Source organism: Vipera ursinii (assembly GCF_947247035.1).
Source record: "Vipera ursinii genome assembly, chromosome: 6".
Taxonomy (NCBI): Eukaryota; Metazoa; Chordata; class Lepidosauria; order Squamata; family Viperidae; genus Vipera; species Vipera ursinii.
The window spans coordinates 73,405,723-73,424,024 of record NC_139515.1 but is presented as its reverse complement, the minus strand read 5'-3'; the positions used below and the strand labels follow the sequence as shown (position 1 = coordinate 73,424,024).

General features: G+C 37.9%; 1 protein-coding gene across 1 annotated transcript in view; it reads left to right on the top strand.

Moving 5' to 3' along the window:
* RESF1 (retroelement silencing factor 1) overlaps positions 1-16,906 on the top strand; it is a 36,081-nt gene extending 19,175 nt beyond the window's left edge. Inside the window, exons 3-6 of the mRNA XM_083365145.1 lie at positions 4,009-4,079; positions 8,726-14,004; positions 14,794-14,871; positions 15,857-16,906. Coding sequence (XP_083221271.1) covers positions 8,757-14,004; positions 14,794-14,871; positions 15,857-16,014 — 5,484 coding nt within the window. The 5' untranslated portion in view covers positions 4,009-4,079; positions 8,726-8,756 and the 3' untranslated portion in view covers positions 16,015-16,906. The remainder of the gene's footprint in view (positions 1-4,008; positions 4,080-8,725; positions 14,005-14,793; positions 14,872-15,856) is intronic.
* The last annotated feature ends 1,396 nt before the right edge of the window (positions 16,907-18,302 follow it).

Here is an 18,302-nt window from a genome sequence, read left to right as displayed (position 1 = left end):
TTGATGGATGACATATTATTGTAAATACTAAAACAAGTGAAAATGGTATGCAACATGTGTTTTACAAGTTCAACTTTGGCTTTTTGTAACTGTATTTCAGAAATAGAGTTTTCTTGGGTCTTCTACCATGGAGGCCACTTTCAGTTGGATGATGCATCAGCGATGGATGATGCATATTGATATTGTTGTATCTTGATCTTGGGATCAGCCAGTTTTCTTGGTTGTTGGCTTAGTTCCATGAACCTTGAGATTCTTGATAAAGTTAATAATTGTAGTTACAGGAACATGAAGCTCTTTGGAGATGGTATTGTAGTCTTAACATTGCCATACTTGGCTATTACTTTCTTCCTTTCTTATACAACTCTCTGCTTTTCTTTCTGTTGTCAATGTTTATTGTACTGCAATGAACACAAAACACCTGAGTGAATACTATAACTCCTGTTATAACACTTAATTATTTACAGGTTTTAAGCCATGGGGGAGCTTGCCTGCCTGCCTATCTATCTAGCCTATTTCTAACCCCACCATCTCCCTCAGAGAGCATCCTGTGTACTTAATGTGCCTGTGTAATGAAGCCTTCATTTGGTCAGGAAAACTCACCCTTTCAGTTTGTTCTAAGAATTTATCACCTCTCAAATTCCAGCACTACACTGTATTAGGCTTATGCTGAAAAGGAAGCCTTTGTAAATAAGAGACAGACTGTAGAAAACAAAAGGTTATTACAGGGCAGTGCCTGTGAGGAATCTTCCAGGTAAAAATCCCAAGGAATTGAATTTAGCCCTCCAGTACGTGCCTCCTTAAACTTAAAGGTCAACAATTTACTCAAGACTAAATAGACAAATGGCAGATAAGCAAAAGAATGTAGATGAAATAGTTTCTGAAGATATGGTTAGATTTTACTTTCCAAGGAAGCATGTAAAAGAAAGTTTAAAAAAAAATTGGAGCTCACAGAGCCAAGCAAGATCTTGTCAGCCAGTCCAAAGATCAGAATTCAGATTTTTTACATGAACAGGAGACACCAGCACACAAGACATAGAAGATCAAATAGTTGGTTTCCAACAAAGAAACATGGGTCAGAATTGCTATTTAAATAAGTCTGCAGCTACTGTTTTCATTAAATGTCAAGCGCACTTGGGGTATCATTGAACAATGTTTGCTCTGGTCTGCTCTCCTCTCTTCTTATCAATGTCAGGGCCTTGGAAGCCACACTTCATCGTCGGTTTGCATAGCTGTTCTGATGTTGCCTATATTCAGTCAACTTGGATGATCCCTGGCTTGGTGTCTCCTGAAGTTGGCATTCTATTGGTTCAGCCAAAGCTTTTTCAAACTTGCTTTGTTGGTCAGGATCCTAATATAGGTGATCTTGATGAATTGTGTTGAATTGGAAGAAAGGTGCCCAAAGTGTGCCAGACAGCAATAAGTCTTCAAAAGGAAATTGTTGTGGCCTCTCTGGAAATCATCGAAGTTTCTCTAAATCAGGGCTTTTCAACTGGTGGTACGTGTACCACTTGTGGTACTTTGCCACATGGCAGGTGGTACGCGACTGCTAGCCAAATGTAGCAGGGGAGGGGAATGAGCCTAAGTGAGCCAAGCCTGAGGGAGAGGGAGAGGGAGCTACAGCTGCAGGATTGTCTGGGCTGGCAGAAGCCCCAGGAGCCAGCAGGGCTCCAGCTGATTGGCTCCAGCTGATTGGCGCTTCCAGAAGCAGCTCGGAGCTGGAGGTGAACTGAAGAAAAAAGGGGGGGTGTGAAGAGAGGAGAGACTATTGAAAAGAACGTGGTTTGGGTGGGGAAAGGGGAAAAAAGACAACAGGAAAGGTTTAATCCCTTTAAACAAATGTAATTAGTTTTACCCCCTTTAACTGAGTCTGTCTGTGGCTTTTAGAAAGTTTTTTTGAAGGTAAACTGGCTTAATTTAAAGCTAAAGCTTTTCGCAATTGCCAGAGCCTTTCCGTCTTGGATGGCAACATTGTGACACATGACACGCCTGAGGCAGCTTAAGAGAGAAAAAGCAACAGAGTTTGTGTTTCTTTATTTTCTTGATTTGCACTTGATTACTATGTCTTTAAGGGTACAGGGAAGGGATTGGGGGGGGTGCATTCTTACTACACTGTGGAAGAGCTCAGAAGGAAGAGAGGAAGAAGGGCCGACCAGCTAGCTCAGGAGTCTACAAACTTAGCAACTTTAAGACCTGTGGACTTCAATTCCCAGAATTCCTCAAGCAGTCATGAGGGCTGAGGAATTCTGGGAGTTGAAGTCCACAAGTCTTAAAAGTGCCAAGTCTGAAGCCCCCTGAACTAGTTGGTAGTGGTGCATATTAATAAACATGGATAAATTCATCATACATTTGTCAGTGCAAAGGGAAAGTGATTCAGCAAAGGAACTGGTACTTTTTCCTTTTTTTTCTACAGTTTGCAATAGTTTATTAGATTATAGAATAAAATACAAAAATACAAAAGCACATAGTAGGAGACAGTGGGGAGGAAAAAGGGAAAAAGTGAGGGGGAGAAGGGAAAAAGAACAGAGTTCCTCTGTTGCAGTAGAAGCAAGCATTAACATTGAACCTCAACTTTTTACTTTTCCATAATATTATAAATAGCCATTTCTATATCAACAAATGAATCTAATCAGTAAAACCCAAAATCCCCCCCCCCCACTTTTTTTAGTCATCAAGTTTTTGACACCTTGCTAAGCACTGGTGGTACTCAAATATTGTCATGTCCTAAAAGTGGTACAATCTGTGAAAAGGTTGAAAAGCCCTGTTCTAAATTTTTTTGTTGAAATTGCTTATGCACACGGATGAGAGAGAGTGATATGGACATTTCAGTAACTTCTCTGTTTACCTACTCTTCCACAAGACAGTTTGTGTTTCCTTACTTACATAACCAAATAAAATATAAATGCTTGCTGAAATTTGCACAGGGAAGATCCGCCTTTGCTCAGATATGAATAAACATGTGACTTAATCAGAATTAGAAGTCTGTCTCTTTGTCCATGCTGGGCCTGATCTAAGGAATGTGCATAACAGTTTGAAACTATGACACTAATAGTAATCAAGAAAGGTAAGTTCGTAAAAGTCTATTAATTGGGATTATTACAAGGACAAAGAAACTAGGTTATAGAATCTTGGATGTGTCTATACATTATCCTCTTATTTTCTCAACAATTACATTTAAGTCCCTCTGAATGTTGTAGATCCTCTTTCTAACTTCCTCTCAATTTAAGGGGGAGCTGGGTTCCTATTTTTGAAATATATCAATTTATTCCTATGTCCATTTTTAGTTAGTTCCACTACAGTAGGACAATATTATATCTAGTTGTGGTCTCTTCATTTTGGATTGGTGTTGACAAACTAGAGCATATAAAGGTTGGAAGAAAAAATAATAAAAGCTGTAAGGAATAATTGGAAGCATAGGATAAATTTAGGCAGTAGAAAAGAAGACTGCAGAGAAACATGATGGCTGTGTTCACGTATTTGAAAACTCATTAGAAAAATGGGACGGAATTGTTCAGTTGTTCCAGAACACTTGGCAAGGAAGAACGTATTTGCAAAAAGGAATAGCTTTTTATTGGATTCAAGAAAATTTTTCTAACAGTAAAAGCTTTTGCATTCCACCATCCCAGCTGACTTTTATCATCATCTTGCTCCCACTGCTGATGCGGTGTGCCTGACTTGGCTGCTGGGCCAGGCTGGCAACTGGGCTTCACATACCAATAAATCCCAAAGAAATCCCTCAAATCGAGTTCCACTCCTAGTGACTGCATGCAGAAAAATGGTTTGCTGTTGTCTTCTTCTGAAATGCTGGTATGACTTTCAAGCCTAGCTTACATCCATCCTTGGAATTCGTTGTGGTCTTTTAAGCTAGACTGCTTAGTTTCCAAGCCCTGATAATATATTCATTGTTAATTAAGAAAACTGTGGAATATTTTTTCCATGTGGCTCTGACCAAATATGGGGAAACATGCATCAAGTTTTAGGAACCATAATTCTTGTATTTTCTTTTTTCAGAAAACAGTGTCATGTGACATTAACAACACTGAAAAGTCAACAACGTTCACTAAAACCCATTCTTAGAAAATGTAAGTATTAGATTATTATCCAAATATTACAATTGTTAGTCTCTGTGGCTCATATCAGCTATATGACTATGAGTGGAGCTGTGGTCTAGAAGTGAAGACACTTGGAAGATTGACAGTTCAATCCTAGGCAACAACAGATGTTTATCAGGGTGCAAAGAGAAAATATCTGCTGCAAATTCTGCATAGGCATCAGGAAGGGCATCCTGCCAGTAAATGCGGAGCTCCATTCAGTCGCCCCAACTCCACCCTGAATAAAGGGATTAAAGGGTCGTAAAAAGGAAAAAAAAGTCTCTACAGCTTATAGCAGCATTCCCCAACCTTTACAGGTTGGCAGCTGGGTGCAGAGGGGAAGGGGATGCTTTTGCACGAGGGACAGGCATGTGTGTGCCTGCTGCTTGCACAGTGAGGTTGTGAGCACCAGTGTCTGATGCGAGTGTGAGTGGGGATGTGAGTGCCAATGTCCGCTGCTTGGGTGAATGAGGCTGTGAGCATCAGCGCCCACCGCTCATGCAAGTAGGGCTGTGCGCTCCCCTGCCACTCGCGTGGTCTGGTTCTGAATGGGCCACGGTCCAGTAGTGGGTCGGGGTCCAGGGATTGGGGACCTCGAACATATAGTACCTATATTCATTTATTTCTTCAATGGCTCTTCATAAATGCTGATAAATGGCAGTTAATAACTTCTTTTACTTTATTGAAGCAGTATGGAATAAAACATGAGAAACCAGTAAAGCTCATTGAAAGCTAATTTGTTAGGAGTACCAGGTATGACTCGACTCAAACAAAGAAACAGTTCTCTCTTGAGTCACATGTGTATTCAGATTTGGACAAAAATGGGTTCTCCCATTAGACTGAGAAAGACCCCAAATGATTCCTTTAACGTGCTTTTATATGTACTTGGTTATATGAGCTGGAAACACAGTTGTCTGAATAAAAGTATAAAGAAGTTATTAAAATATCTGTGCCCACATCCTATAACAAGAAGATTTTGAGCAAACTTTATTTTAAGAACCTTCGTGGTTTTCCTATCATCCTTCCCCCACACTCAGGATGTATGTCTTTATTTCAGCCATTTCAATATAGGAATCTTGATTTTTGCAATCCCGATCAACACATTAGGACCTCATGACACTCTGTAGCCATAGTTTACAGAATTTTGCAGCTTGTTTTGATTTCCATGCCTGCTTACCCTAACCTTTTGTAATCTTACCTTCCACAGCACAGCTAAGAAAGCAAGTAATAGCTGTCACAGCACCTCCACAGTTTCATGTTTGGCACACTCTAATTAGATGGTCATTATATCATAGCACTTGAATTATCTGAGCAAACTAATTGACATGGCCTCACTCTGTCATGAATGTATACATGAGAAAGCTTTCACATCTTGTGAAGACTGGCTGGGGTCAGCTGTGATATAATGCTAGAGAAAAAATTCAGATGGTTCTTGCCTGCTCACACAAATTTAAATACTGTTAAAAACTCAACTCAACTATTACTCCTGAAAAAGAGGAGCTTCTTTTTGAAAAATTCACTTCAGAATATTAATTCTGGGTTTATAGGAAGGGAGGGAACATGCACGTTAGGGATGCTTCAGATATGATGCTTAAAAATGCTATAAAATCTGCAAAAATGCAAAGAAAACACTTGCCTGTGGCTCAGTAAATCAGCTAGGACAGTTTTGAGGATCAATTCCAATGCTTTGCATGCCTATAATGTGCATCAGAAGTTTACCAGTTACTTGAGTTTCAAGTGCAAGTGTGTGTTTTTTACAAATGTAGATGGTCTGGACATTTTGGGGAGACAGTAAATAAAAGGAGTGAAGGAAAGGAATAACATATTGAAAAGGATAGCTCAATTAAGTTTAGGGGGGAAAGCTCAATTAAGTTTAGGATGGAACTGAAGGCCAAGCAACATGGGGCTTTCTTTTACTTTTATTGTAACCTTGTAATGTAGACTGGAACTCACAAGCTTTTTGCCTTGACAACCAAATGTCTGTCTAACCACAAGATAAAGGGGTTTTATTTTGTGTGCTTGCAAGCTTAATACAAAGGGGGTCTTTCAAGTGTACCTTTTAGAACAGACATGTCAAACAAAAGGCCCGTTGGCCAGATCTGGCCCGCCATGTGGTTACATTTGGCCTGCAGAGAGCTGCCCTGGGAACAGTGAAGGACCAGCTCATGGCACCTTGGCCTGGAGCAGGGAGACCAGACGCTAATCTACAACATGGTAGTGGCTCTCTGGGCCAGAATGTGCTCAACTTTAGATCCACAGCAGCCCTGGAACCAGTGAGGGGCTGCCCCTGCCCTGCCCCCTGGGCACGCACACAAGAGGCGGCAAGTGTGCGGAGCCCGGCTTCCCTGCCGATTGTCTCACCCTGCAGGCTGGCTGCGTTCTGAGCGCTTCCCTTTCACTCAGGATGCCAGCGCTCGCCACCTCCTGTGCACATACCCAGGGGGCAGGGCAGAAGTGGCAGGGCAGCTCCTCATGGCTCCAGGGCTGCCCCATGGATCTAAGGCTGAGCATGTTCTGGCTTTGATGGATGCTACCAGCTTGTAGATCAGCACCACCCCCTCCCCAGCACCTCCATGGCCCTAGCCTTGCAGCCATGAGGCTTCCCTTTCAGCGGAACCGCCCCGCCACCCACCTGCCCCATGGGATAGCTGCGGCCGGCAGCATTGGCTTTTGGAACCAGCAGAAAAACAGAAAGATAAGTTGGATGCTAGCGGGCCCTGGAGCTGGCTGACTATCTTGGTTGGGAGCAGGTTGAGACCTGCAGGCTGCAACAGCCTTGCATATGTCAGTAGCCTCTGCATCCATCTTGAGGCTCTCTTGGGTGGTTAAGTGCCTGCTTTTTAAAAAATGTATTTATTTGTATACGCCTTTATTATTTTTACAAATAATTGAAGATTATGAAAATATCCAGCACACCTTCCTCCTTTTCTTTTACAAATGAAGGGAAATATATGTCTCAGAATAATGTTGCAGGATCCAATCTGGGTCAATCATCGGGACCAGAGGTTTAGTCTTTCAAGATTTTGGACTTGTGCTGGAGCCCATCCTCAGGGAATTTCTCTCTCATACATTGTGGTCTCTCTAAACGTCTGGTCCTGGTGACCGACCCAATTGGATCTTCTTTTTCCACAATAATGATCCTGGAGGTGAGAGAGAGCTGAAAGAGAGTGACTGGCCCAAAGTTTCCCAGCTGGCTTTCATGGCTAAGGTGGAACTTGAATTTGTAGTCTCCCACTTACTGACAAGGTCTTAACCACTAGGCCAAATTGGTTGTCAACAGGCTAATGTGCACTGGTAGCCTCTGGAGCCAGTTTGAGGCTCTCTCGGGTGACTTGAGTGCCTGCATTAGGAGGAGGCTGAAGGCCTGTGGAGACCCAGCAGTATCGGATAGGAGAGGAGATAGGTAGGGGAAGCCTCTGCAGCATCCCTTGGTCAATTGGTCAGTCGTAAGGATGATTAACTGCAGGGGTTCTGCAGTGGTCATAAATTTGAAAATAGGTAGCAAGTAGCTTTTGGGAATGTCCACTGTTATTTTGAATGGTTGCTAAGTGTCCGGTAGTAAGCGAAGGATTACGTCTTCATCCAGAATCAAGTATAACAATAAAAATCTTCTGTGGGTGGTATCAAAGTATTTGCTATGATAGAGAAGGCTCACATCCCCAATAAAAAGCTAATCCAGGTTTTGAGATAAGACAGAGATTTTAGCCAGCAAAATTGAGCCCAAAGTATATCATAGGACAAAGCATAGGCAGAAAGGAAGAATGATGAATTGCAGATATCACAACTAAACTTAAATTGCTGAAATAAGTTTTCGAATGAAATAACTATCTTATGAATAGGTTAACATTTCTTAGGACTTGCTGTTAAACTGTCTAAATTATAGTTTTCTTTAGTGTTATAAAACATTGCAAAAGCTGTTGCTATTAGGATACAGGAAATATCTTTTGACATTTTGACATCAGATATGTTCTGGTTTGTGGTAAATACTATATAAAACCACTGTCAGCACTGATTGGTGTGCAAACTTTGGAAGAGATCTTGTGAATATCACCATTGTATTCTTATTTAATGTTGTTTGTGTATGCTAAAAACAAATATGCTGCTTGGGTGGCTATATAAATGTTTTAAAAAACAAGCAAGCAAATAGGATAACAAAGCTTGTTAAACAACTATTAGGATACTAATATTTTTTTTAAAAAAAAGAGAAGAAAAGTGAAAAAACTCTTAACTTTTTAGTTTCCCCTTTCTGTGCATCTTAAAATATTTGTAAACAGGCTGTATTAAGAAGTCAAGCTTTAACTAACTATAATTACCATTCTATGTGATGTACGTATGGGGACCATTCTTGCTTAAATTTGATTAAACTTCTGTTGTGTATATATACTGTTAATTTTACCAAAATTAAAATATTGTTGTGGAATGTAAAACTGTTGAGATGTGTTAACTTCCCTGTATTAGTGCTAGCATTTATAAATTCTTAAAATACTTTAATGTGGGATAGGATGATAGCAGAAATGTTCATTTCATTTATATGGGGCTGGGAAGGAATAGCTTGTAAAATAGTATTTTGATATGGAGCTGTATAGTTTCATTTGATGGATATAAATAAAAGTATGATTTCTTTTTTCTCCTCTTAGATTCCTGAAAATTAAAAGAACTTTCAGCACAATGGACTGGAATATAGAGACAATCAATAATTTGCAAACACATGGATCGTACCTGATGCCTCAGGTTACTTCTGCTGCTTCTGTTACTTCCCAACCAAATGCCATAATGCAGAACTTTTGTAATTCTGGAAACAACCAAACCTCAAATGTTCCATCAAGTATGAAGTATATCTTGACAAATAAACGACAATTTCAACATAACAGGGCTTCTAAAACCTTAAGGCCAGTATTTCCTAAAGTAGCAGTGTCTAAAACAGGTTTTGGACCAAGCAATAATTTTTATAAGTTGTCTCCATCTTCACTTTCCACCATGACAGTCCAAATGGCAGCTGATGTTCAGAATACAAATTTACCAAGGAACATGCATATTTCTTCCTCTATAGCATTACAGGGAAGTACAGTTAATTCTGTGCAAAATATGCATCCAAAGACAAATGCATATATGACTGTGGGTAGTTTCAGTAATCGGCCAGTGCAAAATTGTTCAAATTCTATTTATCAGCAAACTCCCTTAGATTCTTCATCTCCAAAAGGGTCCCCAACATTGATGCCCTACTATTATATGAATGGGCCTGCTACTTCCCAAGCAAATGCTACAGTGTCCCTTAACTCTGCATCGAATTATTATTTATCTCCTCAGCAAAATGTCCAGTATCCTGATTACTCAGCAAAGAAATGCCCAAATCCAGCTATTCCAGTAGCGATCCAATCACAACCTTATGCTTCTGATCAAATAAATCCTCCACCATATCCAATATATTCTCATTACGATTACAGAAATGCAGTCCAAGCTACTAATATAAACTCTTCACTATCGGACCTGATGGTTCCCATACAAGTGAACAGTGGACAATTTGTTCTGCAACAACCAACTGCAAATTTATCTAATGAAAAAGTTGAAAGTTATCATACTTCTCTGATTGATCAGAATAGCAATTTATATTCTGTTCGGCCTGATCAGAAATCTCAATCTCTGTCATCCTGTACAGAAACAAATGTGGTAGGCCCCACGGCCTGTAATGTAAATGGACTAAAAACAGCAATGCAGCTTTCTGATGAATCAATAAAGTCATTTGTTGAAGTTGAAGGTAATCTTTCTAACAATGTAACAACAGCTACAACAGTTAAGATTGCTGAACCTTTGCAACAAACAAATCAAACTTTGCAACTAGAAAAGAACATAAGTAATGAGAATTTATCTAAGGATAAATTTAAAAAAACTAGAGACAGTTTATCCCTAGATGTTCAAGCCTTGTATGAAATGAGAAATACATTATTAAAACTTAAAGACAATTTTAGTTTAAAACAAAAAAAATATCTATCTTCTCTACAGAGTGGGCAGACCTCTAATATGTCTATAAATAATCAAAATCCTAATAATACCAACCCGTCAATAAAACGTACTATCCAGCAGGTTTGTTCAGATAAAGTCACTCCTAATCAGTTTTCATCTAATTTGCACAATTCCTCAGTCTTACCACAGAAAACAAAGTATCATTTATTGCCAATTCTGTGGAATATGCTGAAAGGTACTGGTGATGAAAATATGTTATTTAATGCTGAGGTTGAAGGTGGAGATAAGTACCAAAATAAGCATTTCACTGTTCAAGAGAATTCATGTACTGATTCTAATGGTGATGCGTTTGGAAATTCTGTTAACACTGATGGAACTACTAAATTAAGCTATAAAGTCACTCCTGTTGCTTCTACTCAAGGGACAAGCATCATTAAATCTGCTCATAATCAATTGGAAAAAATAGCCATACCTAACAGTGGCTTACTTAATTCTTCTGAACAGAATAAAGATTCAGGAAATGGTATTCAGTGTCTAAATGATAGCAATCAGAGTTTGGTTCAGAACTCAGATATTTCTCAGGGATCATCCTCAACGAAAAACTCAGTAAAAGAAGAACATGGTAATTCTACTGCATGCTGCATTCAGCATAGTGAAAACACTCGTCTTCAGAAACCTACAAATAGTGAAAAGATAGCTGATACATCTAGTTCTTCTATCTCCAAAGGAGTTGAAGCTATAACTGGAACTCATGGTGTAGAAACAACTTGTTCTTTGGAAGAACTAAAAACAAGCCTGGCACTATGGAGAAAATGCCTTCCAAAATCTTTAAATGAACTATTAAACAGAAATACTGAATCTTCCAGTGATGGCATAGATGGCAAAGGTTCCCCCCAAAATTTGAAAAACCTCCCCAATATATCGATTCAAAATTATGACACTAAAATTACAGTTGAAAGGACTCAGATTTATAGTTCTTCATCTTTTGAAAAAAACCTTGATGGAGTAAATTCCAATTTGCCAAAAGGCTCTGAACCTCAAGTAGCTGTTGTTACTCCACGGGTATTGTCAAAAAATAATTATGTGCAGAAAAATACTGAAATCATTTATCCAGCTAATGAAGAAGGCAGTGTCCATACTTTAGAAAAACTTATATCTACAAAATCAGATAGTAATAATGAAGAAAAAAGAACTATTTATTCACCCACAGATTCCTATAAATATTGTGAAGCTTTAAATGTGCACCAGGGAACAAACAAATACACAGAAAAAAGTAAAACAATGAAAACAGAAGTTGGAACAAATAATTCTTTTGATTTAAACCAAGAGAAAACAAATTCCTCACCACTTGAATTAAAGCAATATGCCCTTGATTCAGGAGACCAACATCTATGTGAACTGATCACTAAACATTTAAGTGCATCTCCTCAAAAATGTGTAACATCTAAAAAACATGGTCCAAATTTGGAGGAATCCAGCAATACTGCTGAAGTTGACTTGACAGATAGTATGTTGCAAATATCCAGTGTATGTACTCTTGTACAGGGTGATGCATTTTATAATTCACAAATAGCGGACATCTTTAGTACTGGCCCTTTGAAACCTGGTATAAAGCTTTCAGAAGAACACATGGCTTCTCTGCAACACAATGAGGAGGGACCTGGCCTTTTGAAAAATGACCCTGAAGTTGGGATGAGTCTTTCAGAAGAAGGTGGCATATTGCTATCACCAGGGAGTTTATCCAAAGCTTTTACAGGAAAACCTGAAGACTTACAAACATTAGAAAGCCCTCAATGTGACAAAACCTCAATGGAAACAAATGCAAGCAACTCTGAGAAACGAAAGAACAATGACTTTTTAGAAGTTGTTTCACTTTCAGGGGAAAAAATTGAGGAAGAAGTATCTTACAGTTGCAATACAAATTTGTCCAATAGCCAGGTGTTTGAAAATCAGGAGGGTCTGTGTGAGGCAAACAACATATCCAGTATTAGAAAAAAGAGGGAATCGGGGCATATCCTGGATGAAGGCAAGGAAGCCCATTTGGGAAGCATCACTGAATCCTCTGTAATGTTTTTGAACAACCAGCTAACTGAGCTTTCAAAAGAATTTCCCTACGGAATTGGCTATTTGAATATGGTAAAGGGAATGGAAACCAAAGATTCTACAACTATTCTGACAGAAAAAGAAGATAAAGAAAATACTACGAACCATGAGAAAAATCTTGATCCTAGTAGTGCAATAGAGCAAATTAAAATAGTAATCCTAAATTCCCAACAAATGAATGAAGTGTTTCCTGAATGCAGTCAACAATCATCTAACAAGCTAGATCACCATGGAGATGACCAGACGAGAATGGATTCAAAAGATAAACGTATAGGACACTACAGGAAGTCTGACCAGGACTTAAATGTTGACAGCAAAGTTATCAGGTCTGAAAGACTTGGAAAAACAGAACGAACATACTGCTGCTTGCCAGGATGGTTAGCTTCAAAATATAATGTGGAGCCTTGTTCATGCATGCTAGCTAAAGAACCTAGTTTGAAGAGAAAAACTGATCTGTATTCACAGTCTAAAGAGAAATCAAAATCCAATGAGTCTGATTGTAGCCTAAAAAATGAAGTACAGAATTCCATATTGGACACAGCCAATAATATCTTTCTTTTGGGAGATCAGAGTAACAAAGCTTTAAATAAAACCTTTGGATGTAAAGAAACTGAACCTCAAGTAAAGGAAGAAAAACTACCCAAAATAAAGCAAGCAACTACTCCATGTACTTTATTGGAAAAATCAAATTCACAAGAACCTAAAAGACGAGGTATAGAACTGTCTCATTCTGCAGATTCCCAGCCTCTACAGAGAGAAAGAGTTGGAACTAATAAAATACACAACCAGATAAAGGGTAGAAGGAATATCTCAAAAAGTGAAGCACAGTATCATTTAAATACAGACTTCAAAAAGATAATTATCAAAAAACTCACCAAAATGAAATTGGAGAAAAAGTCTTTTAATAAAACTCGGAAGTCAAAAACAGATACTGATTGTCACAGAGGAATAGAAACTAAGAATAGTACCAATTTTGAGAAATACAAAATTAAACGAGACACCAGTGAAACACATGTGATTAAAGGACCAATTTCAAGCAGGAGTCTAAAGAGAAAAATGATGGAAAAAAAGCTTAAAGGATTGGAAACTCAGCCTAGTGAGGTCACACACTCTTCAACATTAAACAGTGTTAGCGTTGCTTCTGAAAAACATGAAAATTCTGAGCATAAATCTACCTTGGGCTCGCAAAAGCATTTAATTAAAACAAAATTGCAAGATTTGGAGAAGCAATATGGATACAAAAAAGTACAAAATAATGAACCTATTTGTCCTAAGCAGCATATTGAACAAAATCTCACGCAGCTTGTTAAAAGAATAAATTTAGAGAAATATGCATACAGAAAAGATAAGAAAAATGCATGGAAATGTCAAAGTTCACATTTTGATAATCGAATTTTTGCATCCCGGAATGAAGGAGATAATCCTTCCAACATCCACTCTCCAGTCAAAGAAGGCACATTGGATAGTAATAATCGAGACAAGTGGTCTATGAAATCACTTTCTGAAAAAAAATGTTTTAAAAGAAAAAAACACTCTGTTTTTCTGCAAAAGGAACAAAAGAAAAACTATTTGAACAGAGTTGCATTTAAACGGACTGCCCAGAAGACTATTCATTTGACAAGCCTGGATTCTGTGCATTCCAAACCGGTTTGGCATGTGAAATCAAGTCATGGAACTGAGGATTCTGAACCCCACCAAAACGGCAGCTCTTCATCCCAAATGTCTGAAACAAAGAGGCCACAAATGCTTGAATTCAAAATGTGTCCAGAAATATTATTTAGGAAGTCCACCTCTGAAGAACAAACTTTAGAAGCAACAAAGCTTCCTGAAAAAAACAGGATATCTGTTACAGGTACAGTTGAGTTTCCTTTTAATCAGTCAATGTAAACTATAATGGTATTTTCTTTTTAAAAATATTACAAATGCAAGCTAATCCTGCATTTGGATTGCTATTTCTATATCTATATCCTTTAATTTGTCTAGAAAGCTTTTTTTAATTTTTGGGTGTCATCAATCAGTAGAAATCTGTAGCAACATGCTAAAGATCTGAACACAATAATAGTTAGTAGTATCTGATACAGGTTTGGATTTTACTCTAGTCATCATCTTGTTCTGATGAAAATTCCCTAAATTTCAAAAACTTAATAGTATAGATAGTAAAATAGCATAAATTCATATAATTTGTTTGGTGTATTAGCCACTAGGGCAAATATTAGTCCTTAACTTACAACCACAATTGAGCCCAAAATTATTGTTGCTAAGTGAGACAATAGTTTTGTTCCATTTTAACAACCTTTCTTTCCATAATTGTTAAGTGAATCTGGCTTCCCCATTGACTTTGTTTGTCAGAAGGTTGCAAAAGGTGATCACATAACTGCAGGATATTGCAACTGTCATAAATATGAGTCAGTTGCCAAGCATCTGAATTTCGATCACATGACCATGGGGATGCTGTAATGGTTGTGTGAAAAACAGTCATAAGTCACTTTTTTCAGTGCTGTTGTAATTTCAAACAGTCACTAAACGAACTGTTGTAAGTCAAGGACTACTTGTATCTTATCCATTGTATCATATGTAGTCAAACTGGCTAGCTTTTTTACTTACTTTTATCAAACAACAAGCTTATAATTATTATTTACAGCAGTCAAAAGTAAGAGAGAAGACTGGTTAAATTACTGTCCTGCGAAAAGAAGAAAATCGGAACAAAATGAAATTCAAGGTAACCATGTCTAAAACTTAGCTATTTGATTTAGGAGATGAACAGAAGTTTCATCAACACCAGTCAGATTGCCAAACATTACTTGGTTCTCACTTCCATTTTTATATATATATTTAAGTAAAATCCCAGCACATTGGTATTTTTGGAATTACTTTTGCTAGACTAATCTAGCTATTACAAATGAGATAGGTGAAATTAACTTAGTTAATCAATCGATAACAGGAGAGATTTGCATTCTGCTTGTTGGCTTCTTAGACAATTGTATCTGGCTCTGGTAGATTAAAGATGTCAGGCTAATTAAATGTGTAGACCAGGTGTAGGCAACCTCGGCTCTTTTATGACTCATGGACTTCAATTCCCAGAACTCTTGAGTCAGCATAGCTGTCCATGAATCATAAAAGAGCCGAGATTGCCTACCCCTGGTGTAGACAGAGCCAGATGGATTAATTTCTTTGTAATTTGATTTTGAGGACTGCACACAAAACCTCTTTGGTCTTATTTAATTACCTTCTCCAGGAGATAAAAGTTGGTCTTGTTTTTGATAGTTGTTAATGTTGTTTGGCTTTGTTTGGAAGTGTAAAGCTTTATGTTGCGTGATTTTAGTGAAGGGCTGTGAGATTTTACCAGTGCACCCACAGATTCCCAGTATTAGTCTACAGATAAGTGAAGGGACCAATATGGGATAGGTGTGTGGCAGCTAAAAGGAGATAAAGTTGCTATGAATATATGAGGACAGGCTCATGGTCCCCATAGAGGGCGAATGGGACAGAGTGGCCTTGTCTTGCTTACTTCCAAAGCTTTTAACAATTGAAACAATTCAGTTTTGGTTCATCCAAACTGTAAGGTGCTCAGAATGGTCCACCTGAATTTTCGGATACAACATATTTTGTTATCTGCATGAAGCAAAACACATATTCTGTTTGCATATTTCTATTGTAAGACATCAAACTAAAATAGTGGGATGGTTTTGTTGCTAATCTTGCAGTTAATGATGACATTCCACTTGACACTGCAATAAAACTACTAGAAGGAAATGAAGTATTCCATGGATCCATGAAGGATTCCAAAGCCACCTTTGAGACCTACCGGAAAATGCATCTTGAAAAAAGAAGCCGAAGCCTGGATAGCAGTCCCTTAAGCTAGGAGCTTTCTTTTGTGAACATCACATTTTTGACTGCTTGTGCTTATATTAAGGTCCTGATGACTCAGGCCTGTAATAAGATGTGACTTCCATGTATGTGACCTTCCATAATTTATCTCATGCCTATCTTAAGTGTGTAATGATATTTACGTATCTTAAGTAAATGGGTATGCTAATTGTTCGATTCTGGAATGTATTATAATTTCAACTGTTCGAGATTTTCCTAGGTACAGTTACGTTCAGTACCTGGCCTGAGTTTCAGAAATGATGGCAGTATCAGTTCAAAACAAGGCCAAATAGTTTGCATTTTTATGTAGACATTTTAAAGGAATGGAACTGTATTTTATTAAATGTTGTGGAAATAATTAAAATATAACAAGAATTAGTAATAAGCCTTAGTAGGTTTATCAAGGAGCATTGGAGATTATTAGCTGCTACCTATTTTGTTGGGACATTAGTAGGGAGGAGGGTTCCAGGTAAAAGGGCTATTGTTGAAATGGTCACTATGATTTAAATGAAAATATACTTACGGTAAAAGTTTGCATTCAGAACCACTTTAACAAGCATTTCATATGAACTCTTCCAATTATTTTTACAAGACAAATGTCTCAGTAAGCTATATTAGCTAAATGTCACAAAACTTTGTGCCTAGAAACATATTGAATGTTGGTTTTAAGTGCCTAAATTTATTGTTTGGCACTTTTGTTACTTCATTTATTTTGGCAGCAATATGTATGTTGAGTAAATGTTTAGTTATTTTCAAATGGTATTATTTGTTTACAGAATTAAAAACATGTTTATTTTTACCATAAGTAGTTTTTGTGTATTTGTAAAAAATACTTGCTCAAATTTTAAGTTGGTTGGTTAAGATTATAAATGGCATGTTGTGCAAGATGACTCATCTCCAGAATCTATTTTTGTATTTCTGCTTTTATAGGGATTTGGTTTTTTTTTTACTTAAAATTTACAATACATTTCAGCAAAACAAACAAACAAACATGATTGAATGATGTGTGTGAGACTTCCAGTTTGGGAATGGTGCTGTAAGCAAATCTCTCACTCCTCTCCTGATTAAAGGATTTTTCAGATATCTGGTATCCACTTCAAAAGTCACAGTATGTGTGTCTTAGAATCTGTACTGTTTTTCTGGCAATTAAAAGAGAAAAAGTGACAAGAATGAAACACAGCAACAGTATTGAGGTATGTGATAAGATGACTCAGTCTCTAGTATTTCCTCTGTGGGACACAATACTCAGCAGAGTTAAACAAAGTTCACTATTATTTTTCCAGAATAGAATACAACACAAAATAGAAACCCATTTAAACTTTGTGGGATCATTCTCTACTGAAAAAAGATAAACCATAGAGCTGCCCAAATCATGATGATTCTATTGATAACTTAAGTAAAAAGAAGTTCTACAAAGAAATAAGGACCAATGGACAAAGAGCAGCCTAAAACACAGGGATTAAACTTAATGGAACTCCTGGATTGATGTACTAACTTATTTCTATAGAATCAGAAACCTGTTGGGCAAATCCTTTTGTGGTTTTTTTTAAAAAAGAAGTATTTCCCTTTTTTCTGGGATTCTAATGAGAGGCTCTGTAGGAAGATGCCAAACTCCTCTGTAAATATGGTCAAACCATCAAAATTGGATGTAGATAGCATCGTGGCTAATGTAGCTAAATATTGGGTATCATTTGTTGTAACAAAGAGGACAGGCACAGTATAACATGTATCATTTTCCCTCTATTTCATCACAGTGAGTCTTTCCCAACATGTATGAATGTTGTGTGCTGCGGGGTTTGGGGCTGGACAGCATAGACTTGTGCTGGTTTGACACCATTCTCCAAGACCAGTCCCAATGGGTGTTAAGTCAGAGATCCAGCGTAATTCTGCTGTTTTGTGGTGTGCCATTATTGGAAGATAGAAAGGTAACATGACATTTAGTTTAAGCTGTGGTCAAGAATATCCAGGCAATGGTCTAGATCAGGGGTGTCAAACTTTTGGCCCGTGGGCCAGACGCATCATCCAGAAGCTGCGCCCATCCCATTGCCGGCAATGGCAAAACCGTCCCGATACGTTGCACAACGTCACGTGACATCGCATGTTTGCACGTTAGCATTAGCATGTTAAAAACATACCCAGAAGTAGAGAGCTTAGCTAATTAAAAGCGCTTCCCATACTTACGAGATGTTAGCCTAAACTCTACATATCTTCAATAAATCAGGAACAAATAATGAAATAGAAAATTCTGATACAAAATGTGGTTATATGGTATAAAATCAGCTT